This window comes from Trachypithecus francoisi, unplaced genomic scaffold (genome assembly GCF_009764315.1).
Source record: "Trachypithecus francoisi isolate TF-2019V2 unplaced genomic scaffold, Tfra_2.0 Lachesis_group0, whole genome shotgun sequence".
NCBI lineage: Eukaryota > Metazoa > Chordata > Mammalia > Primates > Cercopithecidae > Trachypithecus > Trachypithecus francoisi.
This window is the reverse complement of record NW_022681453.1, coordinates 194,911,086-194,936,487: the sequence shown is the minus strand read 5'-3', so window position 1 is coordinate 194,936,487 and position 25,402 is coordinate 194,911,086. Positions and strand designations below refer to the sequence as shown.

The 25,402-nt window shown below is 44.9% G+C and overlaps 3 protein-coding genes across 18 annotated transcripts in view; 2 read left to right on the top strand and 1 right to left on the bottom strand.

Moving 5' to 3' along the window:
• The window catches only part of SENP5 (SUMO specific peptidase 5), a 91,086-nt gene extending 74,055 nt beyond the window's left edge, over positions 1-17,031 (top strand). The window contains exons 7-11 of one of the 3 annotated variants that reach the window (XM_033213159.1): positions 3,120-3,257; positions 8,196-8,279; positions 10,036-10,086; positions 11,193-11,344; positions 15,167-17,031. In XM_033213159.1, coding sequence (XP_033069050.1) covers positions 3,120-3,257; positions 8,196-8,279; positions 10,036-10,086; positions 11,193-11,303 — 384 coding nt within the window. In that variant the 3' untranslated portion in view covers positions 11,304-11,344; positions 15,167-17,031. Of the gene's footprint in view, positions 1-3,119; positions 3,258-8,195; positions 8,280-10,035; positions 10,087-11,192; positions 15,098-15,166 lie in introns of those variants that run through there. The other 2 variants (XM_033213158.1, XM_033213160.1) reach the window with 2 other exon arrangements.
• NCBP2 (nuclear cap binding protein subunit 2) overlaps positions 1-23,097 on the bottom strand; it is a 52,570-nt gene extending 29,473 nt beyond the window's left edge. For 2 of the 14 annotated variants that reach the window (XM_033213167.1, XM_033213172.1), the window contains exons 1-4: positions 22,929-23,094; positions 20,118-20,299; positions 18,056-18,194; positions 17,570-17,637 (exon numbers count right to left, since the gene is read on the bottom strand). In XM_033213167.1, coding sequence (XP_033069058.1) covers positions 17,570-17,637; positions 18,056-18,194; positions 20,118-20,299; positions 22,929-23,006 — 467 coding nt within the window. In that variant the 5' untranslated portion in view covers positions 23,007-23,094. Of the gene's footprint in view, positions 1-8,272; positions 9,064-9,526; positions 15,378-15,768; positions 16,394-17,395; positions 17,638-18,053; positions 18,195-20,078; positions 20,300-20,904; positions 21,035-22,872 lie in introns of those variants that run through there. The other 12 variants (XM_033213171.1, XM_033213168.1, XM_033213169.1 and 9 more) reach the window with 12 other exon arrangements.
• A 52-nt stretch (positions 23,098-23,149) lies between these two features.
• Positions 23,150-24,077, top strand: NCBP2AS2 (NCBP2 antisense 2 (head to head)). The gene has a single exon (XM_033213182.1). The coding sequence runs from the start codon at positions 23,245-23,247 to the stop codon at positions 23,542-23,544; it is 300 nt and encodes a 99-aa protein (XP_033069073.1). The 5' UTR covers positions 23,150-23,244; the 3' UTR covers positions 23,545-24,077.
• The last annotated feature ends 1,325 nt before the right edge of the window (positions 24,078-25,402 follow it).

The window sequence follows — 25,402 nt, the reverse complement described above, 5'->3', positions numbered from 1 at the left end:
AACTTTACTTCTGGTTATTACATCCTTTTGATTAAAGCAAATCACATGACAGGACTACACTTCTCTCTTTGGGAGGGCAGAGAAGTCACATGGCATGGGCAGGCCTGTATAATCTTTTTACAGGGAGGGCAACAAATAATTGGGGTCAGTGACACAATCTGTCATGCACATTGTTCTTAATTATGTGTACAGGTTAAATATCCCTTATCCAAAATGCTTGGGACTAGAAGTGTTTTGGATTTTGGACTCTTTCAGATTTTGTAATATTTGTATATATATAATGAGGTATTTTGGGGGTAGAACCAAAGTCTAAACACAAAATTCACTTATGTTTCATATACACCTTAGATGCATGGCCTGAAGGTAATTTACAATATTCTTAGTAATTTTGTATATGCAACAGTTTATGTACATTAACCCATCAGAAAGCAAACGTGTCACTATCTCAACCACCCCTGTGGACAATCTGTGGCATCATGTCAGCTCTCAGAAAGTTCCAGATTTTGGAGGATTTCAGGTTTTCGGGTTAGGGATACTCAGCCTGTATAAAGCTCTATGTATGTCTATGTTAATGTGTTAGAAGAAGAAAATGATTTGGAAAGATAGGTGAAGTGTATCTTTTTCTGTATTTTGTAATTTTTATACAAAAATCTATTTTACAATGTAGGAAACATTACTTTTTGAGAAGAATATAAATCTGTTTTTATTTACTGCTGTATTCTAAATGATTCCTTGTTTCAGATACTCGGAATTAAAAAAAATACTCCAAATTTATAATCTGGAAAGGACCATTGTTTATTATTTTCACTCGTTCCTTCTGCCCACCTCACTCCCCCAGGTTGATGCAGAAACCGAAAAGCTAAAGTGATTTTTCTCCAGGGTCATGAAGACTTACAGAAGATTCATTTAGAGCAGGACACTATTTGAATATCAGAAAGCGAGAAGGAAATCTTGGGAAATTAGTTTCAGAGAATTTGAGGTAGTTTAAAATGTTTTAACCCAAGTAATCACCAAATTACTCTTAAATACCTGAGAAGGCAAATTGATTCACCCTTTTACAAATGTGTGTGGAGCACCTACTACTTTATCACCCACTCTACACTGGAATTTCGAGTGGAATAGCAAGCAAGCATTTCTAGACTGTAAAGGGATATCTATTACGATATAAAGGTGTGTGAGGATTGTAAAGGATGCATAAAGTATTATCAAGGATGTTTTTCTCAATTTTGAGGTTTGAGAGACCCAAGCAAGTAATCATCATAACTAAGATATTTGGTTACTTATAATGGGCTAAACAGAGTTTTATGCATCTTACACATATTTTATTACTTTTAAAAACTTCATAAGGTAGGTACTATTTTCTATGCATTTTATTAGTTGAGGAAATTAAGGTGCAAAGAAGCTAAGGAAATTGCCAAAGTCATCTGACCAATAAGTGGAAGAGCTACAATTTGAACTTGAGCAGACTTGCTTCAGAGCCCGTTCTTTTTTTTTTTTTTTTTGAGACAGAGTCTCGCTCTGTCGCCCGGGCTGGAGTGCAGAGTGGCCAGATCTCAGCTCACTGCAAGCTCCGCCTCCCGGGTTTACGCCATTCTCCTGCCTCAGCCTCCCGAGTAGCTGGGACTACAGGCGCCCGCCACCTCGCCCGGCTAGTTTTTTGTATTTTTTTTAGTAGAGACGGGGTTTCACCGTATTAGCCAGGATGGTCTTGATCTCCTGACCTCGTGATCCGCCCGTCTTGGCCTCCCAAAGTGCTGGGATTACAGGCTTGAGCCACCGCGCCCGGCCAGAGAGACCATGATCTTAACTGCTGCTTACACCACGTCTGTAGAAAGAGTCTGTAGAGGCTGGGCGCGGTGGCTCAAGCCTGTAATCCCAGCACTTTGGGAGGCCTAGACGGGCGGATCACGAGGTCAGGAGATCAAGACCATCCTGGCTAATACGGTGAAACCCCGTCTCTACTAAAAAAATTCCAAAAAACTAGCCGGGCGAGGTGGCGGGCGCCTGTAGTCCCAGCTACTCGGGAGGCTGAGGCAGGAGAATGGCGTAAACCCGGGAGGCGGAGCTTGCAGTGAGCTGAGATCCGGCCACTGCACTCCAGCCTGGGCGACAGAGCGAGACTCCATCTCAAAAAAAAAAAAAAAAAGAGTCTGTAGATGCAGTTTCAGGGTGTCACTGTGTCACCCAGGCTGGAATGCAGAGGTGTGATCATGGCTCACTACAGCCTCCACCTCCTGGGCTCAAGTGATCCTGCTGCTTCAGCCTCCCAAGTAGCTGGGACTGCCGGCATGCACCACCACACCTGGCTGATTTTTTATTTTTATTTATTCATTTTTCTTGAGACAAGGTCTGGCTCTGTCACCCAGGCTGGAGTGCAGTGGCGCAATCTCTGCTCAATGCAACCTCCACCTCCCAGGCTCAAGCCATCCTTTCAACCTCAGCCTCCCAAGTAGCTGCGACTGCCAGTGCACACCACCACACCCAGCTAGATTTTGTATTTTTGACAGGGTTTCACCGTGTCACCCAGGCTGGTCTCAAACTCTTGAGCTTAAACGATCTGCCCACGTTGGCCTCTCAAAGTGCTGGGCGTACAGGCGTGAGCCACTGAGCCCGGCCTGATTTTTTATTTTTTGTAGACAGAGTCTCGTTATGTTGCCCAGGCTGGTCTGAAACTCCTGGGCTCAAGCAGTCCTTCGCCTCAGCCTCCCAGTGTACTGGGATTACAGGTGTGAGCCACCGTGCCTGGCCCCTTATACCGTTTTCTAATACTGTGATTCCTTTCTAAATAAGAGTTGAATCCAGGTTAAATGTGTACATGAGAAAATGAGGTAAGCATAAAAACAAGGAGCCAAGTCATATCAGGCAGTTGACACACAGGTTTAGTAGATGAACTGGAAAACTGTACTTCGTATAGCTTTATTTTTGCATTATTGTTGTGTATTATAGCTTAATAGTTATAAGCATGGGCTTAGAGTAAGACCTGGGTTCAAATTCTGGTTCATTGCTTACTACTTTTTTGCCCTTGTGTAGGTCATGGGTCAGCAAATGGAAGCTGCTGTTTTTTGGTGGTTTGGATAGCCTGTGGTGATGGCTGCATTTCTTTCTCTTTTCTTGATCAGGTGGATTTGTTTAAAAAGAGCCTTCTGTTGATTCCTATTCACCTGGAAGTCCACTGGTCTCTCATTACTGTGACACTCTCTAATCGAATTATTTCATTTTATGATTCCCAAGGCATTCATTTTAAGTTTTGTGTAGAGGTAAGTTAATATACTGCCTATTTTTTCATTTATTTTGTAATTGGCCAAATAGCATCTTAGCTCTAGATAGAACAGCAGCAGTCAAAACCATACAGGAACAGTTTATGTCATGAAAATCCTCTAAAATGTTAGCTGAGAAAAGGACTAGAAGAGGAATCTCTGGCTGAGGAGAGGATCTGTCTAGGATCCAGATCCCTCTCTGAGGTACTCCACTTGGATTTTCTCTGTTTTTCCCTTAAAACTACATCTTGAATGTGGTTAGAAATTGTTTTTCTTTGATCATCTTAAAGCTAAAATTGGCTTGTATCTGCAAAATAACTCCTGTAGAATAAACTATAACCCAATGGAATCAATTAACAAAGTATTAGTGTTCAGCTAATAAACAGTTCAACAAGATGGTGGGATACAAAATCAAGAAAAATGCGTAGGTTTCCGGATTTTCCTGCACTATCAAGAACCAGTAAGAAAATGTAACTGGGAATAAGATTCCATTTATAAAAGAAACAAAACATGCCGGGCGCGGTGGCTCAAGCCTGTAATCCCAGCACTTTGGGAGGCCGAGACGGGCGGATCACGAGGTCAGGAGATCGAGACCATCCTGGCTAACACGGTGAAACCCCGTCTGTACTAAAAAAATCCAAAAAACTAGCCGGGCGAGGTGGCGGGCGCCTGTAGTCCCAGCTACTCGGGAGGCTGAGGCAGGAGAACGGCGTGAACCCAAAAGGCGGAGCTTGCAGTGAGCTGAGATCCGGCCACTGCACTCCAGCCCGGGCGACAGAGCGAGACTCCGTCTCAAACAAAAAAAAAAAAAAAGAAACAAAACATAAATAACCCAGGAATATGCCCTAGGAAGAAATGTGGAAATTCTTTATGATGAAAACTCCTAAAGCTTTAGGTACTTAAAAGAAATCTGTACAAAACTGTAAAAGTATTTGAATGAAATATGGAGAATATTATGTTCACAGAGTGGGGAAGGACTTCTTACATGGGACCAAAGAAAAGACATAAGGAACAATTGGATAAATTTAACCACCTCCTAATTTAAAACTTCTGTGTATCATAAAGGTAAAAGACAAGCAACAGACTTGGAGAAAATATGTATGATGTAAATAACAGAAAATAATTATCCAGAATACATGGGAAACTCCTACAAATGAATAAGGGGAGGATAAAAGGACCTAATAGAAATGGATAAAGGCTAATTTAGTAAATTTTAGGAAAAATGCAAATAACTATTTAAAAACACATGGAGAGGTGTTCAGCCTTACCAGAAATAAAGGAAATGCAAATGAAAACTACACCAGTTACATTTTTTACCCATTGTGTTAGAAAAAGTGGTGCTGGCCGGGCGCGGTGGCTCAAGCCTGTAATCCCAGCACTTTGGGAGGCTGAGACGGGCGGATCATGAGGTCAGGAGATCGAGACCATCCTGGCTAACACAGTGAAACCCCGTCTCTACTAAAAATACAAAAACTAGCCGGGCGAGGTGGCAGGCGCCTGTAGTCCCAGCTACTCGGGAGGCTGAGGCAGGAGAATGGTGTGAACCCAGGGGGCGGAGCTTGCAGTGAGCTGAGATCGGCCACTCCAGTCTGGGCGACAGAGCGAGACTCTGCCTCAAAAAAAAAAAAAAGTGATGCTGTTCAAGTGTCTATGTAAGGAAATAGGCATTCGCATATTTTCTGGTGGAGTGTGTAAATTGATACAGCCGCTTGGGGACAGCTGCAGTTCTCATCAGTTCCAAGTGCCTTGTAATTAAGAAGATGCACATTCTGTGGCATATCAGCTCCATTTCTTGGTATCTACTCCGTAAAAATGCTTGTATCTGCAGACAAGGATGGGGCATGTGCTAGGATGTTCATGGCAGCATTGTTTATAATAGTGCTAAATAAAACAACCCAAATTTAGCTCTAGCAAGAGAATATAGCTAAATACACTATGGTACAGTATACCCATAGTATTAAACTGACCATAGCAGTTAACTAGAATATACTAGACCTTCAAGTCCTCAAATGGAAAGATGTCCAAGGCACAGAGCTTTAAAAAGCCACTTGTGGAATGATACGGTATAGTACATTTATAGAAAAAAATACATGTATATGTGCATATATACAAACATGCAGGTGTATGTGTAGGCACATACATACATATATATTTGTAAGTAAAAAGATAGGATCTTACCATTTTTGATATCAATGATTATTACCTTTGTGGTAAGTGTAGAAAAGCAAGACTAATAGTTAAAGGTGATTTGGCCTTATTTAGGATATTTTTAATTATAAGGAGAATATTTTGGCCTTATTTTGGGATTTTTTTTTTTTTTACAAGGAGAATATTTTCTTGTATTATTTGTTTAATTAACATTTAATTTTAAAATTAAGTTTAATGCAAACTATGAGGAAAATCAAGTTTTCAAAATTCACATTTTCATTTCCAAGAAATCCAGGAAAAAAATACCCCCAAAGGGAGAAGCCTCCTGGGCCCAGAGTTCTCACAATACCAGGTGTGAGCATCTTTTCCAGTTACCTTCCCCTAATTCCTTGCCTTTCTCTCAGCCATCATATTCCTGTACCGGCCAGAGCCTGTCTATATTGTCTCTTTCCTAGACAGACCTGCAAAGATATAACCAAAAGTGCAGCCGTATCAGTGCCTTTAAGAATCAGATTCTGACAGGCAGAGGAGAGCAGAGGTGTTGGGAAAATTGTTTCCTGTAGGAACTATTTACTGTGCCTCTTGCTTTGTGCCAGGTACTGATGCTAGGAGTCAGGTAGGGCCAGACAGATGTTCGCCTTCATGGAGTGAATGATGGTTAAACAGGATTTTGTTTGTAAAACACGCAGTTGGGTTCAACTCGATTCTGAATCATTAGGGCCTGGTTCTGCACAGTAATAAAAATTCATCTTCTGAATTTGTGCCCAAGCCCTCCTGCAGAGTTCCTACCTTTTCAGCAAAATTACAATTGGCCTAATAATTTTGCATATTTGCAAAAAGACGCTAAGAACAGACTCCTTTTAGGTGATAACTAGAAGTAATTTGGAGCCAAGTCATCTGGGCAGGTGGGGTCAAGCTGTTTTTTGTTTTAAGAGGATGTAGGGGTTGTAGAAGTGGTGCTTAACTCAGTTAGGGGCCGATATTTCCAAAGAACTGGCGAAAAGTGTTTGAAACAGTCACTACATAAATGTGTAGATTCCATGGCAGCAGCGACTACAAGAGCTTTATTCACTAGTGTCCCTGGCACTTGAACCATTATAGATGCTCAGTACATTTTGAGTGTAGGTGACCATTTTTAAGGACAAATTTTTTTTGCCTGTATTTTACTTAAGAATTTACATATACTGGCCGGGCAGGGTGGCTCACGCCTGTAATCCCAGCATTTTGGGAGGCCAAGGCGGGCAGATCACAAGGTCAAGAGATAGAGACCATCCTGGCTAACATGGTGAAACCCTGTCTCTATTAAAAACACAAAAATTAGCCGGGCATGGTGGCGGGCGCCTGTAGTCCCAGCTACTCTGGAGGCTGAGGCAGGAGAATCGCTTGAACCTGGGAGATGGAGGTTGCAGGGAGCTGAGATCGCACCACTGCACTCCAGCCTGGGGGACACAGCAAGACTCCGTCTCAAAAAAAAAAAAAAAAAAAAAAAAAAGAATTTACATGTACTGCTTATTCTGAGAACCTGAAGTTACTTGTTTAGAGGGAGAAGAGCAACATGTGGTCAGACTTGGTTAAATATTAAGTATTTGCTTTTATCCTGTGTTTTCTTTTGAAGAGGTGGCTTCCAGTCCACCTTTTGTTTTTTGTTTTTTTTTTGAGTCAGAGTCTCACTCTGTGCCCCCGGCTGGAGTGCAGTGGCCCAGTCTTGGCTCATGGCAACCTCTGCCTCCTGGGTTCAAGCGATTCTTGTGTTGCAGCCTCCGGAGTAGCTGGGATTACAGGTGTGCACCACCATGCCTGGCTACTTTTTGTATTTTTAGTAGAAACGGAGTTTCGCCTTGTTGGCCAGGCTGGTCTTGAACTCCTGACCTCACGTCATGTGATCCACCCGCCTCAGCCTCCCAAAGTGCTGGGATTATAGATGTGAGCCACCGCGTCTGGCCACGGTCCACTTTTGTTAGGGGGTGGGTGGGGGTCGTTATTCACATGACCTCTGACTTTACTCTTGATGTGGAGAGAGGCGCAGAGGTTGAGGGCACTGGGGACATTTTGAAACTCCAGCAGGCTGCGTCTTGGTAGGTATTTCAACAGTGGACTTGACCATATTCAGTATTCAGAATGAATTTTAGTATAGCTTTCCAGAAACTGAATGTTAACCTTTTCTGCAGCCCTCAAAAATAAGGAGTGTATCAGAATATCTAAGGCTGGAATGCTTTTCATTTCGTTTTAGTTGTTAATGATGTCTGCCATGGGTTCCTTTCCTCTGTGGAGCACTGGCAGTGATCAAGACTTTCTTTTGGACTTGCCAGTATGTAAGTTTCAAATGCAGCAAGCTGACTTACTGTTGGGAAGGGCTGGCTGTAACCATCCCATAAAATGTTTTGATTAGACAAAGCCAGCATCCACAGTCTGGGTGCAAACTTGAATACAGGAGGTCTGACTCCCCCTTAACAATATGAAATGAAGAGTCTGAAATAAAGTTCCAGCTTTAGCCAGGAGCAGTGGTGTACACCTGTAGTCCCAGCTACTTGGAAGGCTGAGGTAGGAGGATCTCTGGAGCCTAGGAGTTCAAGTCTGCAGTGAGCTCTGATCATGCCATTGCACTCCAGCCTGGGTGACGGAGCAAGATCCTCTCTCTTAAAAAAAAAAATTTGTTCCAGCTTCTTAATGCATACTCTGCCCAGTTATGGGGCCACAGCCTCCTCCTTTCCTTCTGTCTGCTATGGGCATGTTCCATTTTTCACCAACTGATGGAACACAGCATCTGTGTTGTGGTTTCTTTTTAACCAGAATATAAGAAAGTATTTGCTGACTGAAGCCAGAGAAAAAAATAGACCTGAATTTCTTCAGGGTTGGCAGACTGCTGTTACGAAGGTAAGTATGGGATAACAGTGAAACCCAGGCATGTCCAGGGGATGGAATTATGTAAGGGTGGGTGCCTTTAAGAGTATTTGAAGACTGGTGACAGAGATACCAAGGAGAGCCTGGAGGCTCCAGGGAGGCAGCGGAGAACAAACTTCAGTTTAGTATTCATCTTCGCTGCTCAGTTGCCCAGTGCTTCCAGGAGCAAATCACTTCAGTCACTTCCTCCCTGAGGCAGTTGCTAATGATGTGCTTGCTCTTCCGGGGGAAAAAAAAAAAAAAAACTTTTTTGTGTGGCACTTGCCTCTTGCATCATGGCTCTTATTTCCAGATGACCCATGTAGACCCAGAAGAATGCTGAAATGACTATTTGGATCCACTGAGGGGGAGAAGGTGCACTGGGCTACTTGCCAGGCATGTGGGGAAGATAGCCCAGGCACTTCAGTCCCACCACCGTCTGGATGCAGCACCATGGTTGGCCCATGACATTCCAACTGTGAGGCAGAGTGCCCAGGCACAGCCGCTCTTTCCTGTCGTAAATACCGGTGTCTTCCATTGATGGTGGGCTGTATTGTTTCCAGTGTTTTTGTGTATTAGATCTCATTTGATCCTTATAACCTGTGGTAGGCAGGACATCTAGGGGTAAGCATCATCTTTATTTTGTAAATGAGAAAACTGAAGCCCAGGTGTGATTTTCCCCAAAGGACATCAAAACTATTGCTATAGAGTCAGGTCCTTGAATGCAGGTCTGTCTGGATCATTGACACAATGTTATAGGCAGGATCTTGAAACAAACCTTTAACCCAAACCCAAAGAGACAAGATTTATTAGTTCATCCTTGAACCGAACCAAATGCTAAATTTTAAAATTAAGCTTAAGTTTTGTATTTTGAATAACCTAGTATACCAGTTCAAACCAGAACTAGTAAATTTCCTGAAATGACCCAACTAAAAAATCCAGGTATTCTAAATTTAGTTAGGATCTTGTGTATCCCCGCTTTGGGCAGAATACAGTAACCAGTTCTTTTAAAAACATACTGTTGGCCTGGCACAGTGGCTCATGTCTGTGTTCCCAGCACTTTTGGGAGGCAAAGGTGGGCGGATTGCTTAAGTCTAGGAGTTCAAGCCCAGCCTGGGCAACATGGTGAGACCTCATCTCTACAAATAATAAAACTAACCAGGCGTAGTCCCAGCTACTTGGGAAGCTGAGGTGGGAGGATTGCTTGAACTCAAGAGACTGAGACTGTGCCACTGCACTCCAGCCTGGGCAACACAGTGAGACCCTGTCTCAAAAACCCATCACAAAAACCATACTGTTTACCTTCACAATTTCTGTCAAAGAATAGGACAGGGCCGTGTGATGTGAGATCGAAAGCGAAGACTGCTCAGTGGCGTTCTCACCATGCTGGCGTCCAGGGGCCGGGCCTGTGTTCCCAGCCACAATTCCATTTTGACTCCATTATCAGTGAATTGATAGCAGAACCCAGTATCCAAATGCATGTTTTTAAAATAGGTTTTTACATTTGATTTCCCATTTCTCATATTTAGGTAAAACATTGTTCTGTAAGTTGTGGTTGTCACCTGATAGCTCTTTTTATGTGGCCAGGTGCCTCCATAAAATTAGATGCTTGAGATATCAGAGGATATACCAGCTGTCCTGGAGAGAGAAAAGTTTCCTATCCTTTGCACATTTTTCCATAAAGGAGTTTTTCTTATCTAAAGAGGAGTAATTGATCTTCTTTTAATGACTGTCTTGTTTTTCCCCTCAGTGTATTCCACAACAGAAAAATGACAGTGACTGTGGAGTCTTTGTGCTCCAGGTAAAGAAAGACTGCTCTTCAGAGTTTACACTGTGTGAATTGAGTTTGTGGGGTTGCGAGGGGAGAGAGGGCCGTTCCTGTGTGTGTATATGATGCTAGGTACAAGCCACAGAGTACTTCCCTCCCCTTTGTTGCTGAGGAGCAGTAGTTTCTGCATTCTCAGATGTTATCATTAGGAAGAACCACCTTCCAGGGATCAAGAGTGAACTGTGGGTATCATCTATGTCTCATTGGAGGTTATTAGTAAGCCACATTGGAGATTGACTTGAATTTGTCCGTATCATAACCTTTGGCATTTGCAGAATTAAAAAAAAAAAAACATTGGCAAGCAATCTGCAGGTCTGACACAGAGCGATTAGATTTTAAATAAGGGCCACATTGAAAAACTGCCGTCATCTCCTAAGAGGTCAAAAAGCGCTATGGAAAAAATTCAGTTATACATTATATTTGTGAAGGAAATTACAGAATATGTGCATGGATTTACAGATTTGCAAAGATCTTGGAAAACAGGTTCATTTGTGTACCTCATGCATGTTTGGGGTTTTGTAAACAAATTCTAGTTCCCACTTAAGGGCCACAGTAGGTCTAGCTGCACTCACAGCAGGTTGCACTTTGGGAGGAATTTAGGCCTTTTCATCAGTTGCTGCTTTTCACAATACTGGGTCAGGAGGGAGAGGAGATCCCAAGCCATACAGTAGCTTGGTCAGTTGACTATAATTTGGGTAAATGCTTAAAACAGTGTGTTTTTACAACAGTTTAAACAGACATGAAAATGCTGCCTTAGATCGGGGTCCCCAACCCCTGGGCCACGGACAGATACCGTCCACAGTAGGTGCTCATAGGAGCGTGAGCCATTGTGAACTGCAGACGTGAGGGATCTAGGTTGTTCGCCCCTTATGAGAATCTAACTAATGCCTGATAATTCATCCTGAAACCAACCCCCTCTCCCCCAAGTCTGTGGGAAAATTGCCTTACACGAAACCAGTCCCTGGTGCCAAAAAGGTTGGGGACTTCTGCCTTAGACACTATTAGGTCTGCATTTAATAAAATAGAACGGGCTGGTACACAACTCCAAGTGCCACTGAAGTGTTTCTGGACCTTTGCAGTACTGCAAGTGCCTCGCCTTAGAGCAGCCTTTCCAGTTCTCACAAGAAGACATGCCCCGAGTGCGGAAGAGGATTTACAAGGAGCTGTGTGAGTGCCGGCTCATGGACTGAAACTCCGCAGGGACCCGGGAAGTCTGACCAAGTTGGAGCAGGTGGTTTGTTACTTGAATCTCCAAACACTTAGTTGAATTTTTACAGATATTTCAGATCAGTGGTGTTGGGCCACTATTGTTACCTCAAATTTATTTTTTGCCCTTATTCATTTCTCCAGCTACCATGTACTATTGTTTAATGTTCAGTTTGGTTTCATTTTTAATTTTATGGTTCTGTGCGTCCCCCATATTTAATATTTATTATTCAAACGCATGCATATAGACAGAGCATGCAGTGAAGAGTATTAAAAAAAAAAGCTTAGTAGATTTGGTGCAGCTTTTGAAACTTAGTTAGATGTGAACTGAATACAGGTTTCAGATTTACTCCCAGAACCTAAAAATGCAAGATGTTTTTGATACAACATATGCTGAGAATAGTTAAGTGTTCCCTGGGGCATTAAGGGTAGCTGGGGGTGGTTTTGACAAATCCAGTCCTGTTTTACTTTACCAGCGGCACCTTTCACCAACTTCCCTCTCCAAGTGAGTCTTAGAGAGTGCGGTCCATTCCTTTAGAAGGGTGAGAGGAAAGTGGTTTTAAACTGACTGGTGTCTTCTGGTTCTGGAGGCACACTTGTAAGCACAGTGGCTGCTTTGGGAAGAGTAAGGTGTGAGAAAAAGACAGCAACCTTGGAGGCCAGTAACAATGACAGATTTCACTCGTGGTTTCAAGAATTATAATACATGGCATACATCTCATAAAGGCTTTTGCTGGGATATTTAATTCCCTGAATTTTTCTGCTTTCGACCTGTTAAAAAAAATCTTAACATCCATCATAGTGGTCAAATGAGAATGCAGCTGTTCTCACAGTAATTTTTAAGTTGTCATTTCCCTGTGTTGCCTCCCAGTTGGAAGAAGTTAAGGTTTACCAAATGCATTTCTATTTCAAGGGTATCTGAAATTTAAACATTCAAAACTGAAGGCCGACTGACTTTAGATGTTTTGCAGGTGACTGGAGAGAAGAGGGAGGGTAATAGAGACAACTTAGCCCCATGGGAGCACAGCAACCGTGTCAGGTTCTTTCTCCGGTCCCTTTAGTGACCTCAGTAGCATGCAGGGCACATGAGGCTTCTGCGTGGCCAGTGTTGATGACACTAGCACGGTTGTTTTTCTCCTTCCATTGAACCTCCTCTTCTGAAGAAAGGCCCAAGAGGCTCTTGTCCCTACACTTAGCTGCGTTAGGATTAATGTCACGCATCTTACATCTTTAATCCAGCCTTTCATGACATATTGGAAAGATGTATGTTAAACCTACCCAATGATCCTTTCAGAATCGGGAGGAATAACAACCAGTGTTGTTTTTTCAAACTCAGAAGTTTGAATAGAAAAACACCAAATAAATGGCAGAAGATTCTCGAATGTATGCCTGAGTAGGTTTGGAGTGTTGAAAAAGCTAAAATGTTGAGTTTCACTTGGCCCTAAGATATGGCGGAGAGAAGGCTGACTGCCAGCAGGTGAGGACTGAGTCCGGCCATGTTTACATGCAGGGCTCCCAGACACCAGTGGCGACACTGGGAAGCAGCCCCAGCACTTTCCTCTCCTGAGTCCTCCAGACTCAAAATCCTTAATGTCAAACCAGGTCAGTGTTTCTTACTGTGTTTCAAGTCGTTAAAAAGACTGAGTAGAGGCACTTTATGCTGCTATAGGTGTGGTTCTGTCAGCGTTAGGAAAAATGACAGTTTAGGGTAAGGAAGAGCTCTTCATGAGTTTTTCAAACATAATTATGCAAACATGAGATTTTTCAAAACATATACCAGACATTTGCCTCTAATTTTTTTTTTTTTTTTTTTGGTGGGGGTGCAGTATACCAAAGTAGCCAGCCAGCCAGTCACTGGGCTGTCAATTCAAAATGTCTTGTACTTCAGAGTGAGGAAGTATTTCAGTTCCTCATTGATAGAACCTGGCATGCAGAAGAGACAGAATTGTTCCTATGAGAAAATCAGTGCTCAGAGTGTGAGCTGCCCAAGCCCAGTGACTCCTTCACTTCCAGTCTGATGCTTCATAGGGCACCTTGCGGCGTGCTGCCCGGCGTGGCTTAGACTAAACGTTGTTTGTGTTTGAGTCAGGGTCTCACTGTCCCTCAGGCTGGAGTACAATGGCACGATCTCGGCTCACTGCAACCTCCACCTCCCAGGTTCAAGCGATTCTCCTGCCTCAGCCTCCCAAGTAGCTGGGATTACAGGCGCGTGCCACCACACCCTACCAATTTTTATATTTTTAGTAGAGACAGGGTTTCGCCATGTTGGTCAGGCTGGTCTTGAATTCCTGACCTCAAGTGATCTGCCACCTGGGCCTCCCAAAGTGCTGGGATTACAGGCATGAGCCACTGCGCCTGGCCAATGTTGAGTATTTTAAAAGTCATTTAAAAATATTTGTCATCGATGAAACTTGGTTTCAGCACACATAGTTGCTTTCCCTCTCTTCCTGTGATTAGGTGTAAACCTCTATAACTCAAGTCCTAGATTAGAATGTCCTTTGTCCTGATGTTTGCAGTAATTGCTTCCTTGGTTAATAAAGACATTTTTGAAATATACTCTGGACTGTTGGTGAAAAGAGGCAGGCATGGCTTTAGTGGTACTAGTTTGGCACTGAACTGTTTGTTTGGGTGCCCATGAGGTAGGCAGACCTTATGCTTTTTTAAAAATTTTTGAGATGGAGTCGTGCTCTGTTGCCCAGGCTGGAGTGCAGTGACGCAATCTCGGCTCACTGCAACCTCTGCCTCTGAGGCTCAAGCGATTCTCCTGCCTCAGCCTCCCCAATAGCTGGGACTACAGGTGTCCTGTAATTTCTGTAGTTTTATTAGCGACCCGGCTAATTTTTGTATTTTTAGCAGAGCTGGAGTTTCGCCATGTTGGTCAGGCTGGTCTCGAACTCCTGACCTCAGGTGATCCACCAGCCTCTGCCTCACAAAGTGCTGGGATTACAGGCATAAGCCACCATGCCCGGCCTAGACCTTATGCTTTTGAGGTTGAGTGCAGGCCTTGTGCTAAGTTAAGTGTTACTTTTGATGAGCCTTCAACAAGCGGCCCAGTCCTCTCCTCAGCAAACTTATCAGGTTGTAGTTGCTTCTTTACAGTGGTCTTTCCTTTTATTGAATCTATAGCAATGAATATAGATTTGATTCAGCTTTTGGTTACGTTCTCTCAATCCTAATCAACTTTCAGGTAGCCTCTTAAGAAAGGGAAAAGAAGGTGCTGCCAATCATCCCCAAATTGTTTTTGGCTTTGCATTCTATTTTCTACATAGCACTGAATCTGAGTAACACAGTCATTCTGGATTTATAGCTGGAACAGAACAGTAACAGACCTAACTGGGACTCAGCCAGCACTAGCCTCATCTTAGCTGCCCCTTTTCTCTGCATTGCAGTTTACTGCTTCCCTGGGCTAGACGTAACTGGGGGTTTTGGGCAGGTCAGACTCTTCAGGCAAGACAGTGTATTAGTAGTATGAATTTGATATACTGATTACCTGCTCTGCCTAGTTAAGAAACTGAATTAATCAGCAGTTATAAAGCATATACTTTGTTATGTGCTAGGCCTGGCCTATAGATAATTAAGACGGCCCGGGGAATACCATCAGATAAGTGCTAATTGTATTTGGGTGTTACAAAAGCAGACCTAGACAAGCTGTTCACTTAACTGGTACCTGTTGGGTCAGAAAAAGAATTTATTTAGAGATTATGATCATGTAAAATTACAGTACTCAACCCTTCTAGCAAAGTATTTTTTTGAAAAATAAACAAAATGCCTTTATAAACTTGTGTTCTCTTGTGTTGAGTAACATGTACTGTTTGGTGAGAAGTATTTTTTTCTTGTGACATTCCAGTCATGACAGAAGTCATCTAAGAACAGTGAGCAGTGCAGGCCCTAACCAGCTTACCCTCCGAGCAGCAGCACCATCACCCGAAGTTTCTACAATGGAGATGTTCTGTATTTGCATCTTAGCTTGACTGAGAAATTGCATGTTTAATTCTCATACTTCACTCCCATGTATTAATAGTGATTCATGTGAGTGTGCAATTGAATTTTCACTTTCTCTGGTGAAAGTGAGAAACAAGTCAGATGTTCTCCATGAGAAACAGGAAAGAATGCAGTAGAGAGACTCACATTTAGTGTTCTCAAGCCCAAGAAACACAAGATCCTCTTAATTCACCCCCACTTTCCCTTCCCCTGCAATCATCCAGCGCATGTTTTCTGGAAAACTAACCTATTTTTCCATCACCAGAGGTTGCTTGGTGCCTATTTTATCACTTTCACAAGAACATCTGTGTTCTCTTCACATGCAGCCATAGTTATTTCCAGCTGTCAATCAAAATGGACATGCAGATTTTCCACATTATTCCTAGAATCCCCCTAGAACTCATTCATGTGTATCCAGAGCACAGGAGTTCCAGAACACAGCCCTCTTTATAGGGCAGGAAACAGGCAATACGTTCATCCAGCTTTACCGAAACCTATTACAGAAGACACTCCAAATAAAACCACTGTCTCCTGTAGAAATCTGAGTTATGTTTTACTACAAAAGAATATCAAATACATTAAATTACAGTGTGAAGGAATTTTAAAAATGAACAGTGTATCCTCATTAAATGTTTGCAAAATTTCTTCCTAAGCACTTACAACTAGTTATATAGCTCTTTTAAAAATTCAGATTTCTACACTTAGTTTAACATGAAAGACATTCGCACTAAGGTACTTCAGCCCCAACTTTCAAGGACTGTTGGAAGTTAGAAGGTACTTTGTTGCTAAGTGAAAAAAATTCATTTTTCCTATCAGGGAAAATTATACTAGACTTAACAGTTTTAAATGAGCAATAACTCACATCTATTAGAGAGAAATCACCCCTTGCCTTACAAATACCAAAGAAATTCCCTAGACTCCCCTTCTCTGTAGAACCATGAGCTCACTGTGAAGGCTTGAGCCTCAGTAAGTACAATTTGAGGAAAAAAATGAGAAACGGCTAAAACAGGAATCTCCTGCAGGAACCTTCTGTGACTGTTAAACATTCCATCTTCAAGCTCCCCTTTTTAAACCCAGTCCATTCCCAACATCACTGAAAATGAAAAGAATAAACTCGGTGATCCTCATGTCAAGGCAGTTTTTTCACTGTCTCTCTCTTGATATTTTATCCCATTTCTTACTGGCAACATCTCCCCTACCCCTGAAATTATTTACATATTCCCTCTATGACAAACTCTTGCCCTTTTTTTAGCTTTAGGTATAACACATCTTTTGAAAAACGTGTTAGTAAATACTCAAGCTTGGGCCTCATTTCCTGATGTGTAAAGCATGGAAGCAGTGCTGTCCTGTGGAGACTGCTTTTGCACCAACTATATAGGAAGGTCCTTGGCCTCTAAGCTTGCCTTTAGAGGTTGGAATTCATGGAAAACAAATTCAGCTGTCAAACACCTGTTCCTAATTTTGTGCAAAGCAATACAACATAGCACAACTCCATTTGTTATTTTTCGTTTTGCTTTGTGGAGAAGGGGTCTTGCTATGTTGCCCAGTCTAGTCTCAAACTCCTGGCCTCAAGCTGTCCTTCCTCCTCAGCCTCCCAAAGTGTTGGGATTACAGGTGTGAGCCACCATGCCTGGCCCCACCTCCATTTATTAGGCTATCTCATGTAAACTTTAAAAAAAAAAATCCCAGGCCCCAATGTAGATCATGAACCTACCTTAAGACTCAATATGGGCCGGGCGCAGTGGCTCAAGCCTGTAATCCCAGCACTTTGGGAGGCCGAGACGGGCGGATCACGAGGTCAGGAGATCGAGACCATCCTGGCTAACACGGTGAAACCCCGTCTCTACTAAAAATACAAAAGATTAGCCGGGCGCGGTGGCGGGCGCCTGTAGTCCCAGCTACCCGGGAGGCTGAGGCAGGAGAATGGCTTGAACCCAGGAGGCGGAGCTTGCAGTGAGCCGAGATCGCGCCACTGCACTCCTGCCTGGTGGACAGAGCGAGACTCCGTCTCAAAAAAAAAAAAGAACACAATTTCTGACCGGGTAACAAAATAAATCTGATCATCTGACACATGGCCAAGATTCTCAGAAAATAATTAAAGGCATTCTTTTGGATTCTGTCCTTTAATAACTTTCAGAGGCTTCTAGTTCAGTAAAGACACTGATCAAAGCTTGGTAAAAATGGGCTCGTTTGCAGACTTTCAGTGATGTTCTTCAATCAATTCAACAAGCTAAATGAGTGCTGGTCAGTGACAGCTCTCATCACTCACTGGTTCTGGGCCAGTTTTCCATAGCCGCCTCTTCCAGCGTCATAGTCCTGCCGATACTCATCCCGAACCTTTAATGGAAAGAATCCAGAGTTACAGTATGGAAAAGAATGGTGTAACATATGCCTCCCACAAATACGTTAGACAAACAGTGAAACCTGTTCAGATGCCATAATGTGAACATTTCAGCAGGACATATGCACTTCAACTCATTTCAGTGCATTCTGCTTTCATTCTAGATGTTCCTACAGGTGGAATCTAGCCCCTAGCAGAAGTTCAAGAATGGTTGCTTATTAGAAACGTACAGGACATACTATTTCAGGGTTTAAAAAACTCACCCAAACCGTTGGGTGGTTTTCAGATCCACTTCAAGCGAAGGTTATAGACACAAAGTTATTTACAAAAGAGTAAATACAAATTGCCAAAACACCTGTCATTGTGACTGGAATCCCAGGCGATGGGCTGAGCCCAGAGACACTTCTCACATACCTGGCCCCCAGATCGCCCACGGCCGTACTGCCTGCCCTCCTTAAAGCCTGCGTCCCAGTCCGTGCGAATGATCCGGTCATCCAGACGTGTTCCATTTATGTACCGCATGGCATTTTCAGCATCTGCGCGTGAGTAATATCTTAAGTATTAAGGAACACCAGCATTTTTCCAAACATTTCTAGAAATAGGGGAACGAATGACATGTAAATGAAGCTGAGTTGTTAAAAAGTACAAGAGCTAATCTAATCAGATGCAGGTCAGAGACAGCAGTTCAGCTTGCACAGGCCTGTTTGCCATGGTTTGGAAGCAGAGAGAGTCAAACATGACACGACTCCATGGCTGCACTGATCATATTTGTTGGACATTCCTGTTGATAATTTTTGGTTCCATCATCTCCATATTTTGATTTGCAAAATATAAAATAATTCAGTGCAGGTTTGGACCACTGTACACTTCTTATCCAAGAAACAAGTGCTGTATATTCAAGTTAGGTGCCATATATACCAGGGCACCTTAATAAAGAGCAGGTCACAGTGCATGTGGAATTGCACTGCATTTCACTAAAGGAAAGACTCAAGGTTATCACCAAGGTAGCAGTTCCCAAACCTACTTCATCAGAGAGAGCTCCCTTTAATTAAAGGGGAAGACATTTAATCCCAGACAAATAAAAATAAGATAATAGTGTTCTGAATAAACCATCTGGAGGAACTAGTGTCTTTGATATTAGCAGGCCAAAATAAACTCTCTTTTCATTCTAGCATTTGGGAAGCCCACGTATCCTCAAGGCCAGCCAGCAGTCTGGGAGAGATGCCCTGCCTGGGTCCAGTGAGCCAGCATTCTTTTCCTTAATTATGAGCAGAAATCCAGGGATCACCAGACACTTAAGGAAGAATTTCATCTGAAACAAATGTAATTCAGGGCACAGGAAAATCCTCAAAAGATACATTAGATTGGGTCTGCAAAATTTCTCAGAATACTAAGTTGAATGACCAAAACATAACAGTAAAAATAACATACGATAAATCCAGGAGGTAAAATGCTTAGAAGAGTCTAAGAAAATGATCACAAGTAAATACAGTTTTGGTCTGTACCTATATAATCAGCTTATATACATCTATGTAATGAAATATGATATAGCTATTAAAACTTTTTCTTTAAACATGGGGTCTTGCCCCATCACCCCAGCAGGAGCACAGTCACAACTCAGTGTAGCCTTGGACCACTGGGCTCAACTGATCCTCCGGCCTCAGCCTCCTGAGTAGCTGGCACTACAAATATGAGCCACCATGCCCGGCTATACGGCTATTTTAAAAACAGACCTACGTGTGCTGAAATGGAACAATAAATAAATAAATGAATGACTTTAAAAACAGCACATGCAGTACACTACTGCACGCCCGCAGGTGACTTCTTGAAAGATGCCCAAGAAACTGGTAACTGACGGCCTCTGACAAAGGGAGTTGGGGGTTTAGAACAGTACAAGGTTTTTATATTTTCACTGTGCTCTTTGGAATTTTTTTTTTTTTTTACATGAAGGGCAAACATTCTTGAAAAACTTTTTCTTAAAGAACCATAAAGCGGCCAGGCGCAGTGGCTCAAGCCTGTAATCCCAGCACTTTGGGAGGCCGAGACGGGGGGATCACGAGGTCAGGAGATTGAGACCATCCTGGCTAACACGGTGAAACCCCGTCTCTACTAAAAATACAAAAAAACTAGCCGGGCGAGGTGGCGGGCGCCTGTAGTCCCAGCTACTGGGAGGCTGAGGCAGGAGAATGGCGTGAACCCAGGAGGTGGAACTTGCAGTGAGCTGAGATCCGGCCACTGCACTCCAGCCCCGGCGACAGAGCGAGACTCCGTCTCAAAAAAAAAAAAGAAAAAGAAAAAAAAAAAGAACCATAAAGCATGGATTTCAGGAGAGAATGTAAATGGTGTCAGCTTTACAGTATAAAAGCAGTGACACTGGAGATGAAGGAAAACGCAGGGGCAAGTGCAGGGAGACTTATGAGCTACTACTCAGCTCTACTCCAGTTCAGCAGCCACATTCCTGCCACAGGAAGGATACTCCACAAAACAGAATCCACATGCTGTTTTCTTCATTTTATCCAGACCCATGATGATTTTCTTTATGTCACCACTTTTGCTGAAGAGTTCATAGATTTGTTCTTCGGTTGTGTAAAAAGAAAGATTTCCAACATATAACGTACAGCTTTTCTTCAGTAATTTTTCTTGTTCTTCATTGTCACCCTAGAATTTCAAATACAGACAAAAGTTAAGCAACTTCAGAGCCCTGCTTAAATAGTATTTCTAAGTATGGTAGAAACAATCATTAATTCTGATTTGGAAATCAAATTCTCTCATCCCAGCCTACCACAAATCCCTTGCTCAAAAAAAGGGAGATGTTCACATTCTGTGAAGCACTTATGCAAAGTCCAGACTCTTAGTAGAGACAAGGCTCAAAAGTTATACCGCATACAGCAAAGTCACCTCTACGCCAGACTGCCACACAAGCGGCTTGCCTTTTCCCTGCACACACCATATTCTCAGCAGTGCATCCTTTAAACCAAGGTTAAACTCTGGACCTTGACCCGATGTATGACAAAGGGCCCTTTTATCCTCCGTAGTGAGAAATAAGTGGATTTTCAGAGAGAGTCCCCTTTTAATAACCCCATGGAGATTGTTCAAAGCAACAACTCTGATGCTTTACATGCTCATATATTTTTTCTGAATTTAGGAGAAAAATGTAGTGATCACTAAAAACAAAACAGAGCTCACTTTCCTAATGGGCTTCCAAACTGGGATGACAGGATGAAGCCAGAGATAAGAATATAACTGGGCTTCATCCAACACACCTGACAAATCCCTGGATCCAAAATGGCTCATCAGGGTCGCGCACAGCGGCTCATGTCTGTAATCCCAGCACTTGGGAGGCCGAGGCGAGCGGATCACGAGGTCAAGAGATCGAGACCATCCTGGCTAACACGGTGAAACCCCGTCTCTACTAAAAAAAAAAAAAAAATACAAAAAAATTAGCCGGGCGAGGTGATGGGCGCCTGTAGCCCCAGCTGGCCAGGAGAATGGCGTGAACCCGAGAGGCGGAGCTTGCAGTGAGCCGAGATCGTGTTACTGCACTCCAGCCTGGGTGACAGAGCCAGACTCGTCTCAAAAAAAGTGCAAATCATGCCTGGCACTTAAGCATCTAAAAACTTGACTGGCCGGGGTCAGTGGTTCACGTCTGTAATCCCAGCACTTTGGGAAGCCCAGGCTGGTGGATCGCTTGAGTCTCAGAGTTCGAGACCGGCCTGAGCCACACAGGGAGACCCTGTCTCTACCAAAAAACTAGCGGGATGTGGTGCGCGAGCCTGTGGTCCCAGCTTCTCAGGAGGCTGAGGTGGGGAGGTTCACTTGGGCTCAGGAGGCTGAGGCTGCATGAGCCGTGATCGCGCCACTGCACTTCAGCCTAGGCAACAGAGCGAGATTCTGTCTCAAAAAGTAAAATAAATTGACCGAATAATTTTTTTTTTTTTAGTAGGAATCTCGCTCTGTTGCCCAGGCTGGAGTGCGGTGGCGCTATTTCGGCTCACTGCAACCTCCACCTGTCAAGCGAGTCTCCTGCCTCAGTCTTCCGAGTAGCTGGGACTACAGGCGCCGCCACCACGCCCGGCTAATTTTTGTATTTTTAGTAGAGATGGGGTTTCACCATCTTGGCAAGGCTGGTCTCGATCTCCTAACCTCGTGATCCACCCGCCTCAGCCTCCCAAAGTGCTGGGATTACAGGCATGAGCCACTGTGCCCGGCCTTGACTGAATAAATTTAAGAGCTTCCCTAATTTGGCGTCAAAATTTCCTTTTCCCTACTCTAGTAACAGATTTCACACGTTCTCCACACTGACCCTCTGCTATATGCGCTCCTTCATTTCCCAGTCACAAGGGGATTTTCCCCCCCTTTTCTGAATTCTCACAGCCTCTCTTTTAACTCGCTTCTATCTTAGATTCTTTGATAATCCACACTACAGGGGATTACGAGCTCGCAGAGCGCAGAAACTGTCTTCCCTCTCCCCCTAGGGTTTAGCACAAGGCTTTGGCGACAGCACTCAATAAATGTTTACTAAATAACTGGGTTAATGAGTCCCGCCCCGCCACCCCCCAACCGTATTCCACCCCACCTTTGCTGATACTGAAAAGCCTACTTTGTATATCTGCGGCCTCCCCCTTTTCCACAAAATATACTGTGATATAATCCGGACTAAAAATTTCTCTCTTCTGAAATCCAGCAATTCTCCGATCTTTACATCCAAACACCCTCAAAGCGCCTAGCTTGGCGGGTCCACCTCCCCACTCCGAGCTTCCCCGAGGGCGGAGTGAGGACTTCCTTGTCTCCCCCACGCACCGCGTACAGCTTCCGTAAGACCATCCTCCCAGAGAAGGGGCCCGAATCGCCGAAGGGCACTGCTTCGCCGATTTAAAAAACAAAGTAAAAAGCCCCGTATCTGCATCAAGAAGGCGCCTCTACATACTCTGGGAGACAGAAGGGAACCCCGCCCCTTGTTACGCAGCCATCTGCGAGGTACAACCTGGAAACCGGAGCCACCACTACCATCAGCGCTCAAGCCTCCCGGCACCGGCTCGGGTACAGGGAGCGGCTGCGAGGGAATAGGAAAGCGAGCCTCAAATGCCCTGTCTTCCAGAGAAAGTGGCTTCAGTGATGTCCAAGCACCCTCCCAGCACCCGTTCCCTGCCTCCCCAGCAGGCACCGGGGCCCCACTTGGCGTTCGGGGATTGCAGCAGAACGGGAGGCGACACAATGAGACAAGAGCAAACCGTTTCTCAGCGTTCTGGCCCAGGGCCTTCCCCTCTCGCGGCCCGGCCTCCCTCACCCGGAAGTGCTGGTCCCGGTACTGGCTCAGCTCCACGTAGGAGTCGCTGCGCAGCGCCTTCAGGAGGCCCCCCGACATGGCGCAGAGAAGCGGACGAGGATGCGGCGACTCCCGGCACGAGGTGGCGTCTGCGGTGGCGGAAGCGGAAACGCGCGGAAGCGCGCATCTCATTGGACCCAATCCGAGGGCGGCAGTGCTGTCATCAAGCTGCGCGGGCGCAGATGACGTCCGGGTCGGGCGCAGATGACGTCCGGGTCGGGTGCCGCGGGGCGGAAGACTAGGGCAGCGAGGTCGGATTCCCGGGCGCTTGGAGAAGATGGTTCTGCGGCGGCTGCTGGCCGCCCTGCTGCACAGCCCGCAGCTGGTGGAACGTCTGTCCGAGTCGCGGCCTATCCGACGTGCGGCGCAGCTCACGGCCTTCGCTCTCCTGCAGGCCCAGCTGCGGGGCCAGGACGCGGCCCGCCGCCTGCAGGACCTCGCGGCTGGCCCCGCAGGCTCCCTGTGCCGCCGCGCTGGGCGATTCAGAGACGCCTTCACCCAGGAGCTACGCCGCGGCCTCCGTGGCCGTTCGGGGCCACCACCGGGTAGCCAGAGGGGCCCTGGCGCAAACATTTAAGCCTGGGCTTTGCGGGGCCGAGGCCGTTTACTTTTCCTTCCGGGCTCTACACTGGCCTCGACGTGGAGGGGTCGTTCCGGGCACTGCGCGCGGCTTCGAATCCCGACTCGGATTGTTGGCCTGCAGACATCCCACGCAGAAGAGCCTAGGCCAGACCGCAGGCTCCGTTGAAGTCTTGTGATTGGACAAGGCACAGTGTGGAGAAAGACCCCGAAGCCTAACAGAGATGAAGATAGGCTGGGTCCAGACACCGCACCCGCGGAGAGCCACGGACCGAAGCCAGGGAGCCTTTCGTCTGCACATGGAACTGAAACTCTTGACAGGTGCTGCTGAATCTGCACTGGTATAGCAGGGCACTTAATTCCAGGGACGATATGGATGAAAAGACAACCCTACAGCTGCCAAATTCCTTTGATTAAAACATGTATGAGCTGGTTAATAGGCATGTGTGTGGTACTTCTCAGGCAAGATATATTAAGAATACCGGGGACTGTAGGCCTATGGCAATAATAAACACGTATTTTATGAAATGAGTATTCTGTGCTGGGACTTGCTCATTGCACTCTGCATGTTATCTCACTCACTCCTTACAACCACATCCGCACGAGGAAGCAGATTACTTTTTGGATTTTTTTGTAGAGATGGGGTGGTCTCGAACTCTTGGGTCCGAGTGATTGTCCTGCCTCAGCCTCCCAAAATGCTGGGATTATAGGCAAGAGCCACTCCGATGGAAACAGGCTGCTGCTTCAGTTGCCCAAAGTCTTGCAGAGTGGGATGTGAGCACAGGCATTTGATTCCAGGGCCTAAGTCCTTAACGCAGCTCTGCAACATTTACCCTGATACTTTCCTTCCTTCCCCAACCCCCCGTCATCAGGCATTAAGACTACTGCCCAGGAGCAGGCGTGGTGGCAGTTGTGTCTAATCCCAGCCACTGCAGAGGAAGGAGGATCGCATGAGCCTGAGATGAGACCAGCCTGGGCAGCATAGCGAGAACCTGTCTCAAAAAAAAAAAAGACTGCTGCCTGCCATGGAACGAGCTACCTGGACTCATCCCTCATTTTAGAGGGTCAGGCATAAGAAACTAAGACTATGGTCCAGCTAGTTAGTGGACCCATGATTAAGAAATCCATTGTATATAGAAATGTCCTGTCATTTGAAGCTCCTTGCTAAATTTCTTATTTATTTATTTATTTTGAGACAGGGCCTCACTCTTGCCCAGGCTGGAGTGCAGTGGCATGATACTAGCTGTCACTGCAACCTCGACCTATTGGGCCAAGTGATAGAGCTTCCTCCCTGGGTTTCCCAAGTAGCTGGGATTACAGGCCCATGACACTATGCGCAGCTAATTAAAAACAGGTTTTTTTATTTTTGTTTTTGAGACGGAGTCTTACTCTGTCACCAGGCTGGAGTGCAGTGGCGTGATCTCGGCTCACTGCAACCTCCACCTCCCGGGGTTCAAGTGATTCCCCTGCCTCATCTTCCTGAGCAGCTGGGACTACAGATGTGTGCCACCATGCCTGGCTAGGTTGAAATGGCATTTTTGGTTGAAATGGCATTGCACTTTGTTGCCCAGGCTGGTCCTGAACTCCTGGTCTCAAGCAGTTCTCCTGCTTCCGCCTCCCAAAGTGCTGGGATTACTGGTGTGAGCCACCACACCCGGATCTGATCATTTCTAATTAGGCAACACAGATAATCATGCAATCTAGAAGCTTGAAGCCATCGGAAAAATTGAAGCTGGTAACCAGACACTAGCTGAGCATGGTGTGTTCCCTGCTCTCTGGGGCAGGATGGGAGGGCTTGAGACCCACAGTTCTTCTAAGGAGGGAGAACATCTGGCTCCCTAATCTGGGAGAATGAC

Bases quoted from the DNA above. Each gene is read 5' to 3' on its own strand.
- NCBP2AS2 (XM_033213182.1), top strand. From the start codon at position 23,245: ATGGTTCTGCGGCGGCTGCTGGCCGCCCTGCTGCACAGCCCGCAGCTG.